A 21,687-nucleotide genomic window follows, 5' to 3' on the forward strand; every position below is an offset into this window, starting at 1 on the left:
GACCTGCACAGTCTAGGAGATATTTGCAAATCGCCGTGAGGCGATTTCTCCTGCGCATGTGCCGGAGTTAGAAAGGGCACACTGTGCTGTTTCTATTTCAGGTCATTCCGTTAAAGGCGGCTCCCACACGCATGCGACTCCGGCCAGTCACAGTGCCTGAGTTTGCGGCCCCGGAAGGAAGAGGGGTGAAGAATGGCCGATCGCTACTAGCGAGGAAGACTGGGACATCGCGGGCTTCTCCTGCAGGTCGCATAGTAGCCCATAATGATTTACCTTTACAGGGAAACAAAAAGGAAGTAACACCCATCAGGGTTTACTTAGTCTTTAAAGTGGAGTTCCACCCGTGTTTTCACCTCTTCCACTGCGGTGGATCTTCTGCCTCGTCCTCCGTTGCAGTGTGTATCTCAGGAGGCAGCCGCCCAGTAGGAAACGGGCAGTGAAACTGTAAACCGATGAGAATGGTCTGATGGACCGTTTTCTTCGGTCCAAACCGATCGTGTGTGGGCCCCACCGGTTATTTATCCATAGGTTAAAAAAAAGCAATCTTGTTTTAAATTTAACCGATGGATACCTAACCGGAAAAAAAAACGATCGTTTGTAGGCACGTCCATCGGTTAAAAATCCACGCATGCTCAGAATCAAGTCGACGCATGCTTGGAAGCATTGAACTTTTTTTCAGCACGTCGTGTTTTACGTCACCGCGTTCTGACACAATCGTTTTTTTAACCGATGGTGTGTAGGCACGACTGACCATCAGTCAGCTTCATCGGTTAACCGATGAAAACGGTCCATCAGGCGGTTTTCATCGGATGGACTGATCGTGTGTACAGGGCTTTAGGCTTCACTGCCTGTTTTCCTTAGTAAGGATGAAGGCGCCAGGACCGAGCGATCGCCGTCGGGGGACCGACATCGCAGGCGACTAGGACAGGTAAGTGTCCTTATTAATAAAAGTCAGCAGCTACAGTATTAGTAGCTGCTGACTTTAAAAAAAAAAAAACATTGTGGGTGGAATCCCGCTTTAATTACACAGGGTCTGTGGCTGATTAAGGTGGTGATTAATCTCACTGGCTGCCTTATCAGCATTCAATTAGCCTCCTAACCTGTATAATAGATTATAGGTATACCTGGTTGCATTCACACATATGTGTTTTTAAATGAATCTAAACCCGAAAATCAAAAATAGAACATCTTGCAACTTTGTGGTGGTTGCGTTTTTTCCCTATATTTTCACCTGGTGATTCTGTCAGTAACCTACCTCCTGTCTCAGGCTCCGTTCACACATGCTAGGGCCGCTGCTCACAGCATGGGGTCCGGTGCATTCCTGTTCACTAATTCAGGTCCGGATTTTTGCCTGAATTCTCACCTGAATCGGACCAGAAGACACACTGGACCCTTTCCAAATGCTGACCCCCCCCCCCCGGAGATGTATGTGCCAGTGTTTTGTCGAGAAGTACCCCCCATCGAATAGTGCGCGCGCATGCTCAGGACGGAGCCGCACTCCAACTCTGAGTTGCAAGTGCACATCGTAGAAGTTATTTCTCGATGGGACATACCATTTCACGGGCACAATTGAAACCTATACAAACAGCAGGGGGAGACCGTAGTTCTCACATTGTGCCTCACTGTTGCAGGGCGGCCTTACAGTGTGCACATGGTCCGGTTTTGTCTGTGTTGCAGGGCGGGTTTGCTGTGTTGAATGGCCGGTTTTGCCTGTGTGAAAGGGTGGGTTTTGCAACACAGACAAAACTAGCCCTTCAAGACAGCCACTAGCCGCCCTCCAGCAGCAGCGATGCATAATCTGAGAACCCCCCCCCCCCCCCGCTGTTTGTATAGGTTTAAATTGTGCTTTGAAATGGTATCTCCAATCGAGAGATACCTCCTACGATGTGCGCACGCGCCATGGTTACATCAGCCCAATACAGTACAGTGAATATCTCCTAAACTTGCACAGTTTAAGAGATATTCACACTGCATTCTGCCAGTGATGTCACTGGCACATGCGCTCTGAAGGGACGGCATACCTGTGCCTTCCCTTCAGAGCCCTGTGGCACGGTCTGTGACTTCTGCACACATGCATCATCACGGCTCACCCAATCAGATGGCAGGAGCATGCAAGCCTGGAAGGAAGACCTGGTAAAGATGGAAGCCCTGTCAGCGCACTGCTGGAGGGCTTCGTTCTAAGGTAAGCATTTCATGTGCTAGTATGCAGTGCCAGTGTCTTGCAATTTTATTTTTTTGCGGATGCGGTTTACTACCACATTATCAAGGGGCACAAGCCCTTTTGTTAAATCGGAGCAATCAGCTCTCTGTTTTGTGACAGATACAGGACACGGGACAGTGAACAGGAGAGCTGGAGCTGCATACTTCAATCTTTCTGCCCATCCTCGCCCTCCGCTCAGAGCGGAGAGAAGAGGGTATTAAACGTGGGTAAAAATACATGACGGTGGAAACAGATGGATGTGAACAGGGCCTTAGGGTTCTTTTAGAAAAGTGTCTGGAACAGATTTACCTGTCAGTTTTTCAGATGGATCTAACTGGAAGCTTAATATTGGTCTATGAGCAGGCGGATAGATGGATGTGCATACATTTACATGCAACTGCCTTATGTCTGTCTAGGTCCAAAAAACAATGGAAAAAGTTTGCATCTATGTATATTTTTTTTTACTTAGAATGATGAATGTAAACAAATGCATAACTGTTTACATCCTCCTGCCCATAGACCTAATATGGGTCTAGTTTGAGGTAGGGGGAAACACCTGATCAGGCACATTTGTCTCAAAAGTGGAGAATGGGGCTTGGGTGGTAGTATATGCTTGTAATGACAGATCGCAAGAGAGGCTTGGTAGCACTGTAAGATATCGAGATTGAAATGAGGCTTGGTTTTTGTCAATGGGTATTTAAGCGATGATGTGACATGGCGCCCATGCCCCAGAAGAAGTCTAGCAGTGATGAAACTCATAGGGTGGTCGCGTCACCCGGAAGTGAAAGCCTTTTTCCTTGCCCGGGATGTTGTTTTTTTCACAGATAAACCTGCAACACAAAGGCATAATGTGCTAGTATGCATCACACTTCAGAGGCGTCCGGTCACTACTGAGAGGGCTGATATCTTCTAGCGTCCTTTATTCTCGCATCGCTGGTTCCGGTGCTGTGAGTGGCCAGAGATGCCATGACGTCACTCCCGCGCATGCATGCGGGAGTCCTTGGTTCCAGCAAGAAGCTCTGACGTTCCGGCATGGTAATCTGGACCTTCAGAGCGCATACGCCGCTGACGTCAGCGGCTGCATGTAGGGTGAATATCTTCCAAACCGTGCAAGTTATGGAGATATTCATTTTACCTACAGCTAAGCCTTATTATAGGCTTACCTGTAGGTAAAAAGCATGAAACAGGGTTTACAACTACTACACTATCGAGTTTTTCATTTATATTGCATCTTTGGAGTTGCCGATGCCTCTCCTGTGGCGCATGCTGTGGCACCATCAGAGGCATTGCAAGGTGGGTGCGGGGGGCCGCACCCGGGTGACACCCGCCAGAAGGGTGACACCCGTGGGTAGCAGCACCTCTAACACCGCCCGCTGCTCTGATTAGCTGTGACTTGCGCCGAAAGCCGCCTCCTCCTCTCTGTTTACATCCACAGAGGAGTAGCCTGCGCTTGAGGGACACAAGGGGGTCTGTAATGCTGGGGGGGGTCTACACTGCTGGGTGGTGTCTCAACTGAGGGGGGTGTCTGTGCTGCTGGGGGGGGTCTGCACTTGGGTGGGGGTGTCTGTACTGATGGGGGGTCTGCACTGATGGAGGGGTCTATACTGAGGCAATGGGTCTATATTGATGGAGGGGGGTCTGTACTGAGGAAGGGGGTCTGTACTCGGTGGTGGGGTCTGTACTGAGGTAGGGGGTCTGTACTTAGTGAGAGGGGTCTGTACTGCAGGAGGGGGGTCTGTAGTTAGTGGAGGGGGGTCTGTACTGCGGGAGGGGGTCTGTAGTTAGTGGAGGGGGGGTCTGTACTGAGAGGGGACTAAAGTTGGTGGGGGGGGGGGGGGGGTGACACCATTTTTTTTTCGCACGGGTGACACCAACCCTAGTGAAGCCACTGGGCACCGTTTGTGTGACTGCTGATTACCGTCTGGTGTGTTCAGAGAGAGAGATAAGCCCCCAAAACACTTGTTTGACCTTCCTGCTCTGGGGGTCCAAGTGCTCTGGTAAGAGTACATCCTATCTGGGTGTGGATGTGTGCCTTCATGGTGGAGGGAAGGATTTCACTCCTCTTTGTTTGGACTTTTTGAATCTCCTTTATTTCTACCTCAATACAATGGACTGTTTTTTACTTTGGACTTTTGAACTATGAATTGAACTGCATTTGCACTTTATCTTTATTGACAATATGATTATTATGAATTTTTTTTACGCGCAACACATTTTATTTACTATCTGTTCTGTTATGCTCCAATGCAGCAGAATATCTGTTCACAGATCCCTTGCTGACCAGAAGGCATGTAGCTCATCTGAAAGGACCCTTATGCCTGAATCCTTTCCTTCTCGGTTAGAGGACCTCCTAATGACAGAAGACTTACCCAAAACTTTGTCAGTGACGTATAAAGAGTTATTTAAAATCAGTCCTAAGGCCTTAATAAAATGCATAGAGCGGTGGGCGGCTGAGGTTCCTGGTATACAAGGGGAGGAGTGGGATGACATGTGGGACCGTCCATTTAAATATCTGGTGGCGGCTAGGGACCGGCTAATTCAGTTTAAATTCCTGCATAGGGTCTACTATACCCTGGCTAGGCTGGCATCGATATATCCGTCGGTGCCCCCTGAATGTTGGAGGTGTACTTTTTCGCCAGCGGACGCACACCATGTGTTTTGGGACTGCCCTCAGATTCAGCAGTTTTGGACTGGGGTCACGTCCTGTATAGCGGGAGTACTGGGGGTACCTGTACCTCGGGAAATAAGTGTATGTTTCCTGGGCTTGGTGGAGGAGGTGGTCCCGTCCAGGGCGCATAGGACGTTACTCAGCATCCTCCTGTTCTATGGGAAGAAATCTATTTTGCTTAAGTGGAGGAGTCCGGGGGCCCCAGAGATAGCATTCTGGAAGGGGCTGGTGAATGCTATGCTTCCATATTACAAGGCAATGTACTTGTCTCGGGGGTGTGTGGGAAAATTTGAAAAAGTATGGAGGGCCTGGTATGAATCTGATCAGACGGTTGGGTAGTGAGGAATGGTAAATAATTTCTGAAGTTTCCTGTTTTGTGTATTTGCTTTAATTTACTCCAGGTGCATCGGGAGTGGGATCTGGGACGTTTATTGAGCGAGGTGGAGATCCTTCTTCAGAGGCACCTCGCGCTAGGTTTTGCAGGGGGAAGGGAACTGAGTAGAGGGGGAGGGAGGGTGGGTGTTCTGTTGGTTATTGCCATCTGCGATGGCTCTGTTTTTATGTACATGGTCATGTTGACCAATGGTATACTTGGTGTTGTACCAAGGGATGTGTGTTTTGTTATGCCAAATTTTTTTTCAATAAACAGAAATTTTTTTAAAAAAAGGACCCTTATGCCAGCTATACATGGATCGAAATTTGGCCGGTTCAGCATGAACCAATTGAATTTCCGTCCATGTAAGGGCACCCTGGTTGTACAAAAGTCGATCTACCAATCGACTTTAGTAAAACCAGCCTGTAAGGTTTTTCCTACTCGATCAGTGCCACTGGCTGTAGCAGCACTGATCATTGTATTCTGATGGCAGGAAAGGCTCCTCGCTGTCGGAACACAGTAGCTCAGTGGGAGAGATTCCCCCATCCACATCGAATGTGAGGGTGGGAAAATCGATCATTTTTCTTTGTTCAACCTACTGGTTGATTGGGCAGGCTGTTTATTGCAGAGGAAACACGCAATGTCTATTCTGTAGTAAAATAAACTTACCTGCCTGCTTGCAGTCTTCCTTAGAATTAGCGGCGGCCGGCCAATAAGTGGCACAAGGGAGCCGCTCTCCTAATCGCCATGCGTTGGCCCCTAATCTACATGCAGGGCGCTGGATGCATTTGTAGTCAAGGGGTGCTACTATAGTTTTTGTTTCATATATGGGTTTGGCTCCCCCTAGTGCATGTTGGACGCTGTCAGTTTTATTTTCCTATTTGAGAGCGAACAGAGCAATGCATTGTGGGACATATAGTCTGGATGAGGGGGTGATACTGTTTTCCGGCCCAGCTCTGAACCACAGGACACACCATGAAAAGTGCACAGAGCAGCCTGCTGGGAGGAAAAATAAAAAGGTGGGTGCGGCCTGTTTTCAGCCTCTCTGGACGCCATTCTGAACCTGCCAGCAGGAGGTCTGTGTGACAGGGATTGAGAATCTGTGGCCTATGCAGCGGAGAGCCGGATCGCCAGCCTCAGCGGGACTTCAGAGGACAGCATTGCTATTCCAGCAAGCGGACTGGCTTGCACTCCAGAACTTCTGGGAACCCCTGCACTTCTGTTTACCGGGAGTTGCAGCGAGGTGTGGCAGCGTCATTTCACCAGACAGAGACATCAGAAGGGATTCCGGCTGGAGCCCTTCATCTGACTGGGTTCATAGTGGTGAGCGGGCACCTGCCCATCCAGATAGAGATAACAGTATTGCTGAGTGGTTTTCTTACATACTGGCTGGTGAGACTTATAGTTTCACAGATGTGAATCTACTTCTTCATAGGCTGTATACAGCAGGCACTTGGGGCCAGATTCACGTAGAAGAGCGGCGGCGTAACGTATCGTAGATACGTTACACCGCCGCAATTTTTCATCGCAAGTGCCTGATTCACCAAGCACTTGCGATGAAAACCGGCATTAGGCGCGCTCCCGCGCCGGACCTACCGCGCATGCTCCGTTTCCGAACTCCCGCCGTGCTTTGCGTGAAGTGACGTCATTTTTTCGAACGGCGGCGCGCGTAGCGTAATTCTGTATTCCCGGACGGCTTACGCAAACGACGTTATTTTTTAAATTTCGACGCGGGAACGACGGCCATACTTTATACAGCAATACGATTGCTGTGTAAAGTTAAGGCACCAAAAAAATCTACTAACTTTGCGACGGGAAACTAGACTAGCGGCGACGTAGCGAACGCGAAAAACCGTTGTGGATTGTCGTAACTCCTAATTTGCATACCCGACGCTGGTTTACGACGCGAACTCCCCCCAGCGGCGGCCGCGGTATTGCATCTTAAGATCCGACAGTGTAAAACAATTACACCTGGCTATCTATGCGTAACTGATTCTATGAATCAGTCGCATAGATAGAACAACAGATACGACGGCGTATCAGGAGATACGACGTCGTATCTGCTCTGTGAATCTGGCCCTTGGGGCCTACTATTCCCCACTGTGCTGTAAAGTCAGTACTGTATCCAACTCATTAACAGTGTTCCCAGCACACAACGGGGGGGGGGCGACGGGATGTGATGCAATGCCCGTCTTTTGCCCGTGAATGCTGGGCCGGAAGTGGGTGCAAATACCTGTCTTTAGACAGGTATCTGCACCCCCCTCCCCCCTGAAAGGTGTCAAATGTGACACCGGAGAGGGGCAGGGTTCCGATCAGCGTGAGTTCCACTTTAGGGTGGAGCTCCGCTTTAAAGCGTGCTGGATCTTTGTCTCTCTGTGTACCTGTTCACATAGGTCTTGTGGAGGTATTAAGGTGCGCGCTTTTGTATGTCAGTGGCAAATGATATTTTCTGCTTAACATAAGTTGTGTTTTACTTATATAGTTTCTTGTGTTCATTCTCAGTAAACATATCTGAGTGGTTCAGTGATACTGTGTGAGTTTCTAATTACTAACGCAACTTTTCAGAATGGAACCCAAGGTGTCAGAGGTAAGAGAGGATTTGCAGTCGGGGTAACCAGTGAGGTTTCTTTTTTTTGTTTAAGCACATGATTAGAGCCTGAGGCTCTAATTGGTTTAAAAAAGGTTGGGCTCAACCCACTTGCGACATTGATTCGCTATTGTCTTCCTGCTTCTCCTCCCGGGCAATCAGGACAGGAAGCGAGTACTAAGACTGGATTGGCCGGGAGGAGAAGCGACCAGATTGTCCGGGAGGAGAAGCTGGGGAAGTCACCGAAGCTGCCTACGACATGGACAGGGTAAGAACAGGGCGGGGGTTTTGTTTGCCCCCCCAAAAAAAGAAGCATCACCTGACACTGCTTAGAATGTACTGTATAATGAGCTTTGCATTATGAGAATGCAATAACCGATACAAAAGTCAGTTAACACGGCCCTGAGACCCCATTCACATCTAGGCGTTTTTACGCCTGTAGCGCTACGCCGCTGCCGCCAGAGGGCTGAAAACAGATGTCCCTCTATGGAGATGGTTCACATCTCCACGCCGAACGCCGGACGCCTGTCGCCTGCGGCGTGAAAAAAGGTCCCGGACCTTTTTTTCAGGCGTCTTCGAGCGTTCGGCTAGGAGATGGCAATCATCTCCATAGAGGGGGTCATCTTGGGGCACATCTTGGCGGACAATACCGGCGTTTTGTCGCCGCAAATCGCGGTACAAAACGCCGCTATTTTTACCGCGATTTGCGGCGACAAAACGCCGCGATTTCGTCCGTCTAGATGTGAATGCAGCCTTACTGTGGTCATGACTATGTGCTTGCTTAAAAAATCAGTTACTTTAGGCTGTAGACCTGGCGCAGGAAGTGTTGTATCTGCTTTAGTGGGTTGCAACAATTACGTCCGTTCTTCCTTGCAAGGGTGTCTTCGTGCTCAAACAGCTATAATTTTTCTAGTTAATTCTCTGTGTTTGAAAATAGGTTTCACACTTTGCTGTTGATTTCTCTTGGCTTTCAGATTGTTATTTTGTTCCATTGTAATGTGTTTCCCATGCACTTGGCATTTCACTTGGCTCTTTTCCCTTCACACCAGTGACCTCTGGTAGACTTTATCACTGTGGCCTAGGGTCAGTAAAAGGCTAGACCATGACAATGACAGCCGTGAAAGATCTTAAACTCTTTCTCAGGCTTACCTTGGCATGCACTATGTTGTTGTAAAGTGAGCAGTGGCAAGCTGAATTGGTCAAAAAGGGAAGTTGGAAGTGGAGCTCAGCTAAGAAGGTGCTCTTATTAAAAATAAAATAAAAATAGATTTTGTAGTATTTGTTTTCAGTTGTAGTATTATTTCCTGCTATAAAAATCACTTAAGTAGGGTCAAAGACAGGTTGGATAAATCCTTATCGTCTTTATACATTACTATTTTTCCAATCCTTGGATAACCCCAGATTTCACCATATTTTCCAGAAATGAAGGGCGGATATCCCCACATTGGAAAGTGAGGCCTTGGGTGACATGCTAAATACTTATTTTTCACAGATGATCTCTGCCAAAGATTTTTTTTATCCAACAAATGTACACCCAGGGCAAAGGGGTCCACAACAACTAAGCAAGAACATCAGAACAAGCTAATTGGTAAAAGGAAGGAAAAATTCACGCTAGGTGATTAAAGGAAAATAAATTAATATAAACTAGTGAAAGGTTCTGCTGCTAAACACAAAAGCTAGATACAAAGCAAAAAAACAAATGTGGATAAAAATGATTCAAAAATAATTATAACAAAAATAGTGTCCAATAAAGGTGAATGAAGTTCATATGGGAAATATTCCCGCAAGAAAGATGTAATCCTGTGTTACTCCAATGTTATTCCAAAATATGTGATACCCACCACCAGTGAATGTAAGGGGAGGCTTATCAGCTAGCCTGTGACAGCCCTTCTCAGGGGGGTCAATACAGGCTCTACAGAGATACAGATGATCGTGAATGGTGTCCTCTGGAGACCTCCAGGAATGATCCTTTATCTATCCCCTCTGTAGCGATGGTCAGTGCAATCACTCAGGTGCTCCAGTGACAGGTGTTCCAGCACAAGAGAAGCAATGGTGATCCAGATTGTGAACATTTTGTGAAGCCAAATGGTATAGGAAAAAAGAGAGAAGGCTTCCAATAGTGCAGACGTTATAAAAAATGTATTAAAAAATGCACAATAGCAGCTAAAAAACTCTCTATATATAGTTGCAGACAATTTCCTTGCAAGGATGTATAAAAAAAGAAGCTCCGTTCGTGTCAGTACACGGGTTGCCTTTTCGCGCATGCGCAGTGCAAAAAAACGTGACGCCCTACGGCCGTTTCGTCATGAACTGACAGGGGCACGCCGACACCACTGCGCACGCGCTATAAATAGACATGAAGCACCAAAGAGAGCCGCTCCTATTGGTGCAGCCAGTGACTGGCTTTAGGAGCTAAAAACAAGCTCATGGTGTGTTATGAACACACCAGGAACTAACGACCTAGGCAATGAGAACTCATGAGTGACATCTAGTGGACATTTATAAAAATGCTAATTGGTAAAAACATGTGATGGACATTCCATTTGATACAATATTAAAGGAAGCAGTATAGGGTCCAGGGACAACAGGTTCATTATCACTATAGGCAAACGGGGTAAGAATAACAAATGTTCTCTACCACCAGCCTGAGATAACATCTGTGGACATGTAACACTTTCCACTTAACCCAAGGAGACCACACACTAATGGGGAATTAGGTTGTTACAAAGCTTTCAAGTGAATAGGTAAGGCCCCTTTCACACTGGGGTGGGGGCGTCGGCGGTAAAGCTCCTCTATTTTTAGCGAAGTAATAAAAAAAAGGGGGGGTGTAGGTGAATGGGAGGCAAAGACAGCATGCACATATAAAATGTTAGGAATCGCTTCAATTGCAAACTAAGGTGGTCTATCTAAGAGTCAGATCAACAGTACAGTTAGACAAGGAGAGCGTCCATGGAAGAGTACAAGTCCAGTAAGAGCCATGCTGTCCCCACTCTACATTGTAAAGGGCTGCATAAACTGTTGGCACTATATAAATCCCGTATAATAATAATAATAATAGAAAGCGAATAAGTTGCTATGGGCATTGACGTGTACAAGTTGTATCTGTGTAAGAGAACCCCTTACTGAATCCAAGGTGGAGTAGGGATAGCAGCCAAGTGATTTAACATTATCGCTGACTGAAATGGTGCAGTTAGTATGGGGAACTCCAAAAACAGTAAGCAATGAGGGGGGAATATAATTGGTACATAGAATTATGACACTCATGTGTCCCAAGAATGAGAATAAAGGAGGCGTGTGTATTTGTCATATGCAACAGTGGTTAATGCCACCCAGTAAATAGGGTAGAAAAAACAAATGAACAGGTCAATAATCATACCATCTATAAGGCACATATGCCAGTAATGAGCAGAACAAAGAAAAAAAAAGTGTTGCAGCCACATAAATACCAGGCCTTCTACCACTCACATCAGGATTTAATGCTACAAGACTGTCTGCTCTCCCAAGTCCAAGTTGTCCTGCTGGCGGCGTTTATTTTTATTTTAATCGTTTTTATTGGGTTTTGTACAGAAAGAATAAACAGACATAAATAGAATGTTTGTATTACACAATGACCAAATGGCTGCATGTTATTATCCATACACTGTACAAACATATCATAAAAGGCACATGAGTTCAAGGTATAGCAGGATACATTCAAATAGCTCAGATGGTAAACAAGCAGAAATTTGCTGGCGGTGTTGCTGTAGATTTCTCTTTTAGATGAGGGTTTCCTTATGAGTTAGGTGCTTATAAATATTAGAGAATGTGGTAAATAAGGCTGGCATGCCTCCAGCATAGGTTTTAAATATGTCTAATGTCAGTGTTGTTAAATTTTATCTTGAGCTCCACCTAGTGGCCAAAGTGCACAACCGGATAAGAAATCTTGGAATTGTTTACCGGTGTTTTGACCCCTGTAAAGTTTTTTTCATCATCCCTCTTTCTAAAAAAGCAGAAAACAGGTGTACCCTAATAAGCCTAGACTCTACTTTGAGGCTGGGTTCACACCGCAGCATGGAGCGGCTCACAGCAGGGGTCCTGTGCGTCACCGTTCCAGGTCCGATTTCAGCTCGAATTTTGGCTGAATTTAGACCTGAAATGGAACAAAAGATGCAAAGGACTCCTGTGCAATTCGCCGCGGAGCCACTCTGGAGATGTGTGAACAGGCTCCATAGAGAGCTGGTCGCAATCTCCTGACATGCAAAATGAATGCGTGGAAACGCACATCAAATTCACAATAGTGTGAACCCAGCCTGAGCAGTGCATGCGAAGGAGAAATGTGGTGGAGCCCAGCTGCTATCTTTTTTTACATGCTTGATGAAGTACATCTGTGATTCCTCTTAGCAGCAAGGGTTTATGTGGTTCATCTGTGTAGGTATCACTTCAACCTTTTCCCATTAACAGCATTATATTTGAACACTGTCAAATTGGTGTGTTGGTTAGTCTACAAACAGTATCCCTGCAAAGCATATACTTTGTTGGCCAAAGTGAATTTATGTGAATGACCCCAGATCACAACATATGCAAAAATTGCAGGAAGAATATAACACATGATGTTACCTGATTCAACCCACTGCAGCAATCTTTCTTCTCACCAAGTGTATGTTTCTATCTCACCCCACCTTTCCGTTCATACTTCTTACCATGTTCCTTATGATGTTTCCTATCCATCTATCCTCACTGTTTATTATATGCATTGGAGTCTCTGGGGTTGATTTACTAAAGGCAAATACACTGCGTACTTTGCAATTGCAGTGGCACTCTACAAGAGCAGTTGCTCCAGAGCTTAATAAATGAGCAAAAGCTCTGCTGACTTCCATCATTCAACAACGTGCTAGCCAAAATACTTGCACGTGATTGGGTACTTTTTGCAAAGTGAAGCTTTACCTCATTTCCTAAGGTTTGGAGCAACTGCACTTGGACTTGCACTTTTGCCTTTAGGCCACTTTCACACTGGGGCGGTGAGAGCGTTGGCTAGTTTTAGCAGCGCTTTACCGTAGTTTTAGCAGCAGTTTTTGGGCCGCTAGCGAGGTGCTTTTAATCCCCACTAGCGACCGAAGAAAGGGTTAATAACGCCCATGTAGCGCCACTGCCGAAGCGATTTGCAGGTGCTTTGGGAGAGCTGCCTATTCATTTCAATGGGCAGGGCAGTTTATTAGCGGTGTATACACCACTCCCACACCACCCCAAAGATGCTGCTTGCAGGAGTTTTTCTAGCATCCTGCCAGCGCACCGCTCCAGTGTGAAAGCACTCAGGCTTTCACACTTGAGAGACAGGAGAGGCGCTTTATAGGTGCTTTGAAGGTGCTATTTTAAGCGCTAAAATGCCTGTAAAGCGCCTCAGTGTGAAAGTGACCTAGTAAATTAACTCCCTCTGTATCTATCAGCACAGTTGAAGTCGGTGCAGTCCACTTTTTGCCATATAACCTTTAGCCCTGGTTCACATTGGTACGATTTGACATGTCAAATCAGCGGCAATGGCACCGTCCTAATCGGTACGACACCGCATCTGCGGCGCTGCACCGATTTCAAAATGTAGTTTCTGTATTACTTTTTGCGATTTCGGACCGCCATTTACATTGACATCTGTCCCGAAATCTGGACTGACAAGTGGGAGTGATATCGTGCGAGTTCAGCTGAACTCGCATGGCTTTATTCCTGCAGCCCAGTGTGAACCTAGGCTTAGATTCATATTTTCTCCTTACTCTATTCTAAGGCCGCGTACACACGATCAGTCCATCCAATGAGAATGGTCCGAAGGACCGTTCTCATCGGTTAACCGATAAACCTGACTGATGGTCCGCCGCGCCTACACACCATCGGTTAAAAAAAGGATCGTGTCAGGACGCGGTGATGTAAAACACAACGACGTGCTGAAAAAAACGAAGTTCAATGCTTCGAAGCATGCGTCAACGATTCTGAGCATGCGTGGGTTTTTAACCGATGCTTTTGCATACTAACGATCAGTTTTGACCTATCGGTTAGGTGTCCATCGGTTAAATTTTAAAGCAAGTTCTAATTTTTTTGACTGAAGGTTAACTGACCGATGGGGCCCACACACGATCGGTTTGGACCGATGAAAACGGTCCTTCAGTCCGTTTTCATCGGTTTTGACTGATCGTGTGTACGCAGCCTTAGTCTTCCCTTGTTCTCCCCCAGTGTTTTTTTTTGCCTTTTTCTTTGCCCTTTCTATTTTGTATCCTGTTCTTCTAACACCAGTGCAAACCCTTTTCCCTACTGTCAGAACTTCCCCCAGTTCACCAAAACCACAAACACAGCGAATGCCAGTCAAACCATGCATTGGAGTTATTGCATGTGGATTTGGACACTTCTTTCATTTACAGTAATGTATGTTTTTATTTAAACTGTTCCATTTGCTAAAGGGGTTGAATGAAATGCAATTCTTATTGATGTGAACTTTTTACACTACAATGTTAACAAATCATAGCAAAAACATATTTTCGTCATGTAATAATAACTTAAGTCTTCTCATTAAATACATTTAAACGTTAAATGCTTGATGCATTGCAACATAGTCTTCTTGAATACAACTGACAGCACAACAGTCTTTGTGTGTGTCAATGGAACAACTGCAGAATATCTGGTGGTTATGACCATAGCATCAAACCTGTTGATGGGAGGATCGCTACTAATGCAAGGTTTCTCTGTAATGTTAGAATTAAATCCATTTTATAAAAGGCCTTTGTAAAATTCCAGACGGTTAAACATTGAACTTCTGGATAGCTCAAATAATCACAACGCTAGCAACTGTTTTCTGTAAAAAGTGTTTATATGACATTGGGGGGTTATTTATGAAAGGCAAATTCACTTTGCACTACAAGTGCAAACTACAAGTGCAAAGTGCACTTGAAATTGCACTGATTTTATTATCCAATCATGTACAAGCTAAAATGCTGTTTTTTATTTTACTTGAATGTCCACCTTGGATTTACAGTGACTGCAATTTCAAGTGCACTTTGCACTTGTAGTTTGCACTTGTAGTGCAAAGTGGATTTGTCTTTAGTAAATAACCCCCATAGAATGTTAATATGAATTGATATCATCCAGGTAATACATATTCAGTAAATATGACTTTAGCAAGTATATATGCCATTTCTTGGTATGTGATACAAGACCAACTTTACTAAAGAAGTAGCAGTTAATATTTTTTATTTACTGTATTTATTGGCGTATAACACTCACTTTTTTACCCTAAAAATAGAGGGTAAAGTGTGCCCCCTGTGTTATACGCAGGGGGCTATGGAAAGTTTTTTTCCCTGAAACTTCCCTCTTAAAGTTAGGGTGCATGTTATACGCCGATGAATACGGTAATTTAAGGTTCCTTGAAGACAATATTACTAGCTTGAGGTTGAACTGCGTGGCTGGATTCAGTCAACAGTTGCAGTTGATGGTGTAAGTAAGAATAGTCATGAGCAGATGCAATTGTGTCCTTATGCTAGTTCCAGTCTGCAGATTTCGTAGGTATATCCAGGTACCAGTGTTATAAATGGTTCGCTAGGAATCCTCTGCAGTTGCCTTTTCTTAGGGTCTGCATAAGAAAGGTCACTTTACCCTGAAGAAGTTTGGAAAACCTTTGAAAGATGTCCGTGATGTCAGAAGAGTTGCTGATTGCCAAATGGTGCGAACCATTGTTTGCTTCAGGGTTAAGATGAGTGTTGTTGTTTGCATACCTCCATGCTTTATGTACAAGGCCTTGAATTTCTCTTACACTATGCCTAAGTTTCTTTAGCTGTTTGGAAAAACACTCTGTAGTATTCAAATTTTGTGTGACATTCAGAATATGTTTCAGGTGTGAGACGACCTTAGTCCCCTGTTGAGCTGCCTACAAAATGAAAGAGCAATTATAAAAATGGCAATATTTAGTGGAGCATGAAAATCATCCCTAATGATAAGTAATTGTTTAAATATCAATACTGTATTCGGATACAAAGCACTGCTGTATAATTCACAGGAACCAACCATAGCACATGCAGTTAAAGACATTTTCTGTAGCCAATCAGCTTATAACTTCAGCTTGTTCAATTAAAGCGGTTCTCCACCCTAAAGTGGAGTCCCGCTGATCGGAACCCTCCCCCCCTCCGGTGTCACATTTGACACCTTTCAGGGGGGAGGGGGGTGCAGATACCTGTCTAAAGACAGGTATTTGCACCCACTTCCGGCCACGCTACGGGCGAAAGACGGGTTTTTCGGACTTCCCGTCTGTCGCCCGTTGTGTGCTGGGAACACTCGGCTCCCAGCACACAGCGTGTGAGCCAATCGGCGGGCGCAGCGCGACTCGCGCATGCGCCGTAGGGAACCGGGCAGTGAAGCCGCAGCGCTTCACTTCCTGGTTCCCTCAGTGTGGATGGCGGGGGGAGCAGCAGAGAGACGAGCGATCGCTCGTGCTCTGCTGCGATCAGCGCTGGACTCCAGGACAGGTAAGTGTCCTAATATTAAAAGTCAGCAGCTGCAGTATTTGTAGCTGCTGGCTTTTAATATTTTTTCCCCATGGCACATCCGCTTTAAGCTTTGACAAAAAAAAAAAAAAAAACCTAGAGGCTGATCGGTTGCTATGCAGAGCTGCACCAAATGTTGCACTCTCCAGTTTTAGTAAATCAACCTCATTGTTTTTAGCCTGGTGAATGTTGAGAAGAAAAAATATGCAATGCCCAGGTGCTGCACAACAAATTTGATTGCTTTCAGTAGGTTGCATTGCTTGGTAATCAGATTAATGACTGAAATCTCCCTGTCATTAGCAGCTGAACAAGCACTACAGTACATAGCATTTACACATAGTTTATATTTTTTTGTATTATAGCAATTGTGCCAGGCAAAACAAACATATTGCAAATAGCTTGATGAGTTATATCTTAAAAAGGCACTTTAATCAGCACTATGGCCCGGATTCACAAAGCACTTGCGCCGACGTATCTCGAGATACGCCGCGTAAGTGCAAATATGCGCCGTCGTATCTGTGTGCCTGACTCAGAAACTAAGATACGCCTGAAAATAGGCTTCATCCGACCGATGTAACTTGTCTACGCCGGCGTAGAGTGGGCGCATATTTACGCTGGTCGTATTTGGCACTCCCATTGATTTTCTATTCACATATGCAAATGAGGGAGATACGCCGATTCACGAACGTACGTCCATCCGACGCAGTGCGCGTAAAGTCATACGTCCGGCGCAAAGTTATGCCCCATAAAGGAGGTGTAACTCAGCAGCATCCATGCAAAGGGAACACAAGCCAATGTATTTTACGTAGGACGTGAATATGACTAGGCGTAGGTTACGTTCACGCCGTAGGCAGTGATCCGGCGTATCTTGGGGAGTAGTTCCGATGTGATTCTGAGCTTGCGCACTGGGATGCGTCCACGGGACGACGCATGCGCCGTTCGTTATACGTATATGTCTGGCGCTCGGGCCATTATTTGAATGGTGTCACGCCTCATTTGCATGGCTCACGCCCACTTCCACATACGCCGACTTACGCCTAGGAAACCCAGCGCAGTTTTGGCAGCACTGGCTTTGTGAATCCAGTGCTTGCCTCTCTGCGCTGCGTCGGCGTAGCGTAAAGGAGATACGCTACGGCGGCATATATATGCGCCGCTATATGTGAATCCGGGCCTATGTCTTTTTATAACCCTTCAATGCCACTTCTAACAGTTTAGCCATATAATGACTCAACAAACAATGAAAAATATCCATAAAAAGCAACCACGGGCAACAATTTCAAGCAATCTGTTGAATATAAATGCTGTTCCTGTGCACATTGCATTTGTTCCCAAGGCATAGCGCAGGGGTCATTAACCTTTTTCCACTTAAAGGGGTTGTAAACCCTTGTGTTTTTTCACCTTAAGGCTCCATGCACACTAAAGCTGATAAACTGCAGTTTATTGGCGTTTGGCTTTTGTTTTTAAAGCCCATAAACTGAACTCTATGTTAGCCTATGTGCCCATGCACATCTGGGCGTTTTTTAGTGTTAATGAGCCTTGGAGTTTATTGGCTTTTTTCTGAACGCTCAAAATTTGCGTTCTAAGTGCCGTTTTTTGGCAGGAAAAAACGCTGAAAAACGCAAAACTCTGAAAAACGCTTAAAAACGCTCAAAAACGCAGGTGCCAGCGTTTTTTTTGCGTTTTTTAATCCATTGAAAAAAAGCTACACTGAAAAACGCTGATTAAAGCTAGTGCAAAAACGTTAAAAACGTTGAAAGGCGTTTTTTTATAGCTTTTATCAGCTTCAGTGTGCATGGAGCTTATGCATCCTATCAAAAAGCCAGTAAAAAGGAAAATTTGTGGTAAAAAAGTACTTAGGCTCCTTTCACATGGGCTTGTCCGTGTACGGACCCTTTGCTCAGCAGGGATCGCTCCGTTGATCCCCGCTGAGCAGACGGATGACAGGTCCGTCTCTGCACACTGTGCAGGGACGGACCTGTTAGAGCCCTGCTCTCCTCTACGGGGGAATCGGATGAAAACGGACTGCCTGTCCGATTTCATCTGATCTGCCAGACGGATGGATCGACTGTTTCTTTGCTGTACAGAATGATTGTTCATGTAGTTAATGCGGAGCTCCACCCAAAAGGGAAGCTCTGCTTGTCTGCCTCCTACCTACTTGTTGTCTGTTTACCTCCATTGTAGGGGCCCCAAAGCATTACTTTGCCCAGGGGCCCATGATGCTATTAAGACGGCCCTGGCTCCACGAGCAGTTCAAGCCTCGCTTTCAGATCGCTCTACTACAGGATAGACTTCCCGGTCACGATTGCAGACTGACAGCGGTGAGAGCCAGCGGTGAGGATGATGGTCTATGTGGACAGCTTTACCCTGGATGCCTGCATACTTAGATGTGCTTCTTTTAATCATCAACCATGTGAGTTACTAATTGTTGTACCTTCATTAAATGTAACAATATTGCTACACTTAGGCCCCATACTCACGACCAAACATGTCTGCTGAAACTGGCCCGCAGGCCAGTTTCAGCAGACATGTTTGGTCGTGTGTGGGCGCGAGCGGGCCGAATTCCAGCAAACATTTGCCCGCCGGGCCTTTTCCCAGCAGACAAATATTCCTGGACTTGTTTTAAAACAGCCCGCTGGAATTCAGCCCGCTCGGACATGTACGGTCGTCAGTACAGACCTACCGTACATGTCCAGGCGCCCGCCGTCCCTCGCATGCGTCGAATGACTTCGACGCATGCGTGGAAGCATTTTAAAGGCGGGCCGCCCACGTCGCCGCGTCATTGTCGCGGCGACACCGCGTCATCGACGCGGCGACACCGCGGACACGCCCCGCGTATTGTTTACGCGCGGACTTCTGTACGATGGTGTGTACAACCATCGTACAGAAGCCCTCTGGCAGACATGTATGGTGAAAACGGTCCGACGGACCGCTTTCACCATACATGTTTGTCCGTGTGTACCCGGCCTTAGAGTCTCTCTTCTCTGTTACACTCTGTATCTCCTGCTGGATTTTGTTTCTAATCCCCTTGTGGAGGCTGCCATTTGTGGATGTACATGTTATGGTTACACAGCCTATCACATTGCTATGATCTTTTTATATGGACTATAAACTGAAGAAATTATGAATAAATGGTTGTGGAACAAATCATTTGATTTTCCATTATTTCTTGTGGGGAAATTTGTTTGATATACAAGTGCTTTGGATTACAAGCATGCTTCCAGAATGAATTATGCGCATAATCCAAGGTTTTACTGAATTTACCACTTCAAACTTATTTCCATGTATCAAATGGCTTGTGCTAGCAGCTGTTATATTTTGTAAGGATTACCACTGTGTGAATACATTTAGAAAAAGAAAAAAAAATGTAAAATCATTTTGGTAACTTGTCTCTATCACTGACGTTACTCACCGTCATATTCTGCCATTCTGTAATTCTGACTTCAACACTTGGAAGAGTAATTGGAACTAGTAATGTGGTTTGTTCTGTGCACTGAGCCTGAGGAGAAATGCAGATTCTTGTTCAATATATCAACACAGATTTGATTTAAACATGGGTCTTGGAAATGTAATATTATTGAACAGCATATACTGTATGTTTTCCCTTTTATGGCATGCACCTAGATTTTTCTATCTCATTCTCAATGTTTCTCTATGATCACTGTGCTCTTTGTGGCATTTACCTGAGATCTTCATATCCCAATAAAATACATTTACATTTTTGGTTGTAAGATGATAAAATGTGGAAAATTTCAAGGGGTATGAATTAGAGCTGCACGATTCTGGCCAAAATGAGAATCACAATTTTTTTGCTTAGAATGAAGATCACGATTCTCTCACGATTCTCACGGCGTAAAATCTTTTACATTTATACAAAAAAAAAAAAAAAAAAATAGGCTAACTTTACTGGCTAGTTTTTTTTTAAATTCCTTAAAGTAATTTTTTCCAAAAAAATTGCATTTAAAAAGACTGCTGCGCAAATACAGTGCAACATAAAATATTGCAGCAACCACCATTTTTTTCTGTAGGGTCTCTACTAAAAAATTATATAATGTTTGGGGGTTCTAAGTAATTTTCTAGCAAAAAAAATGATTTTAACTTGAAAAGAGCTGTCAGAAAAAGGTTTGGTGTTGAAGTGGTTAAACGTTCCTAATTTACATACAGAAGTTTATTCTTTTGATGTACAAGTCAATGTGATACAATGTTTAGACTTAACTTTCCACTGATAAACAAGGTGACCTGTGCATGTGAAACTGTGGGTGTGCACCCGCTGCACGCGGGTCCTGCTGACTCGATGTCCACCGGCCACCCACGATCGGGGTGAGGATAGTCAGAACAGCGATCTGCTTCAGACAGGGGACAACTCTGACATCTGCTGTTCCTAGTGATTAGGAACAGCGATCTCTTTGTTGTCCCTGGCAGCCCAGCCCCCACACAGTTAGAACACACCCAGGGAACACAATTAACCCCTTGATCGCCCCCTAGTGATAACCCCTTCCCTGCCAGTGTCATTTATACATTGATCAGTGCATTTTTTATAGCACTGATCAATGTAATAATGTCACTGCTCCCCAAAAGTGTAATTTGGTGTCAGTTTTGTCTGCCGCAATGTCGCAGTCCCACTAAAAATCACAGATCGCCACCATTACCAGTAAAAACAATATAAAAAGTCCCAAAATATATCCCCTATTTTGTAGACCCTATAGCTTTTGCGCAAACCAATCAATATACGCTTATTGCGATTTTTTTTTTTTACCAAACAAGTGCACTGTAGAAGAATACATATTGGCCTAAACTGATGAATAATTTTATATATATATATATATATATATATATATATATATATATATATATATATATATATATATATATATATATATATATATGGATATGTATATGGATATGTATTATAGCAGGAAGTTAAAAAATATTGTCTTTTTTTTCAAAATTGACGATCTTTTTTTGTTTATAGCGCAAAAAATAAAAACCTCAGAGGTGATCAAATACCACCAAAAGAAAGCTCTATTTGTGGGGAAAAAAAGGACGCCAATTTTGTTTAAGTACAACATCGCACAATGTCAGTTAAATAAATGCAGTGCTGTATTCGCAAACAATGTCCTGGTCATTAACCTCCTTAGCGGTATTCCCGAGTGTGGCTCAGGGTGAATTTTCATTACCAAAAGTGGTATCCCCGAGCCAGAATTGGGATCGCATCGCAGGATCCATGTACATTATATTTTTTGTTATAATTATTATAGTTATTTATTATATTATAATTTATGATTTCGTGTTTCAAACTTTATCATACCCGGGATGTCGACTAGACTCTTGTTTGGACAGATTTAAGTGAGCTATTTCTATAAAGTACAG

At 44.8% G+C, this 21,687-nt stretch overlaps 1 protein-coding gene across 1 annotated transcript in view; it reads right to left on the reverse strand.

Annotated features, from left to right (window-relative positions):
- Positions 1 to 15,156: 15,156 nt before the first annotated feature.
- Positions 15,157 to 21,687, reverse strand: part of THPO (thrombopoietin) — a 48,917-nt gene continuing 42,386 nt past the window's right edge. The window contains exons 3-4 of the mRNA XM_040349780.1: positions 19,730 to 19,816; positions 15,157 to 15,707 (exon numbers count right to left, since the gene is read on the reverse strand). Coding sequence (XP_040205714.1) covers positions 15,366 to 15,707; positions 19,730 to 19,816 — 429 coding nt within the window. The 3' untranslated portion in view covers positions 15,157 to 15,365. The remainder of the gene's footprint in view (positions 15,708 to 19,729; positions 19,817 to 21,687) is intronic.

Source organism: Rana temporaria, chromosome 4 (assembly GCF_905171775.1).
Source record: "Rana temporaria chromosome 4, aRanTem1.1, whole genome shotgun sequence".
In the NCBI taxonomy this organism is placed as follows: domain Eukaryota; kingdom Metazoa; phylum Chordata; class Amphibia; order Anura; family Ranidae; genus Rana; species Rana temporaria.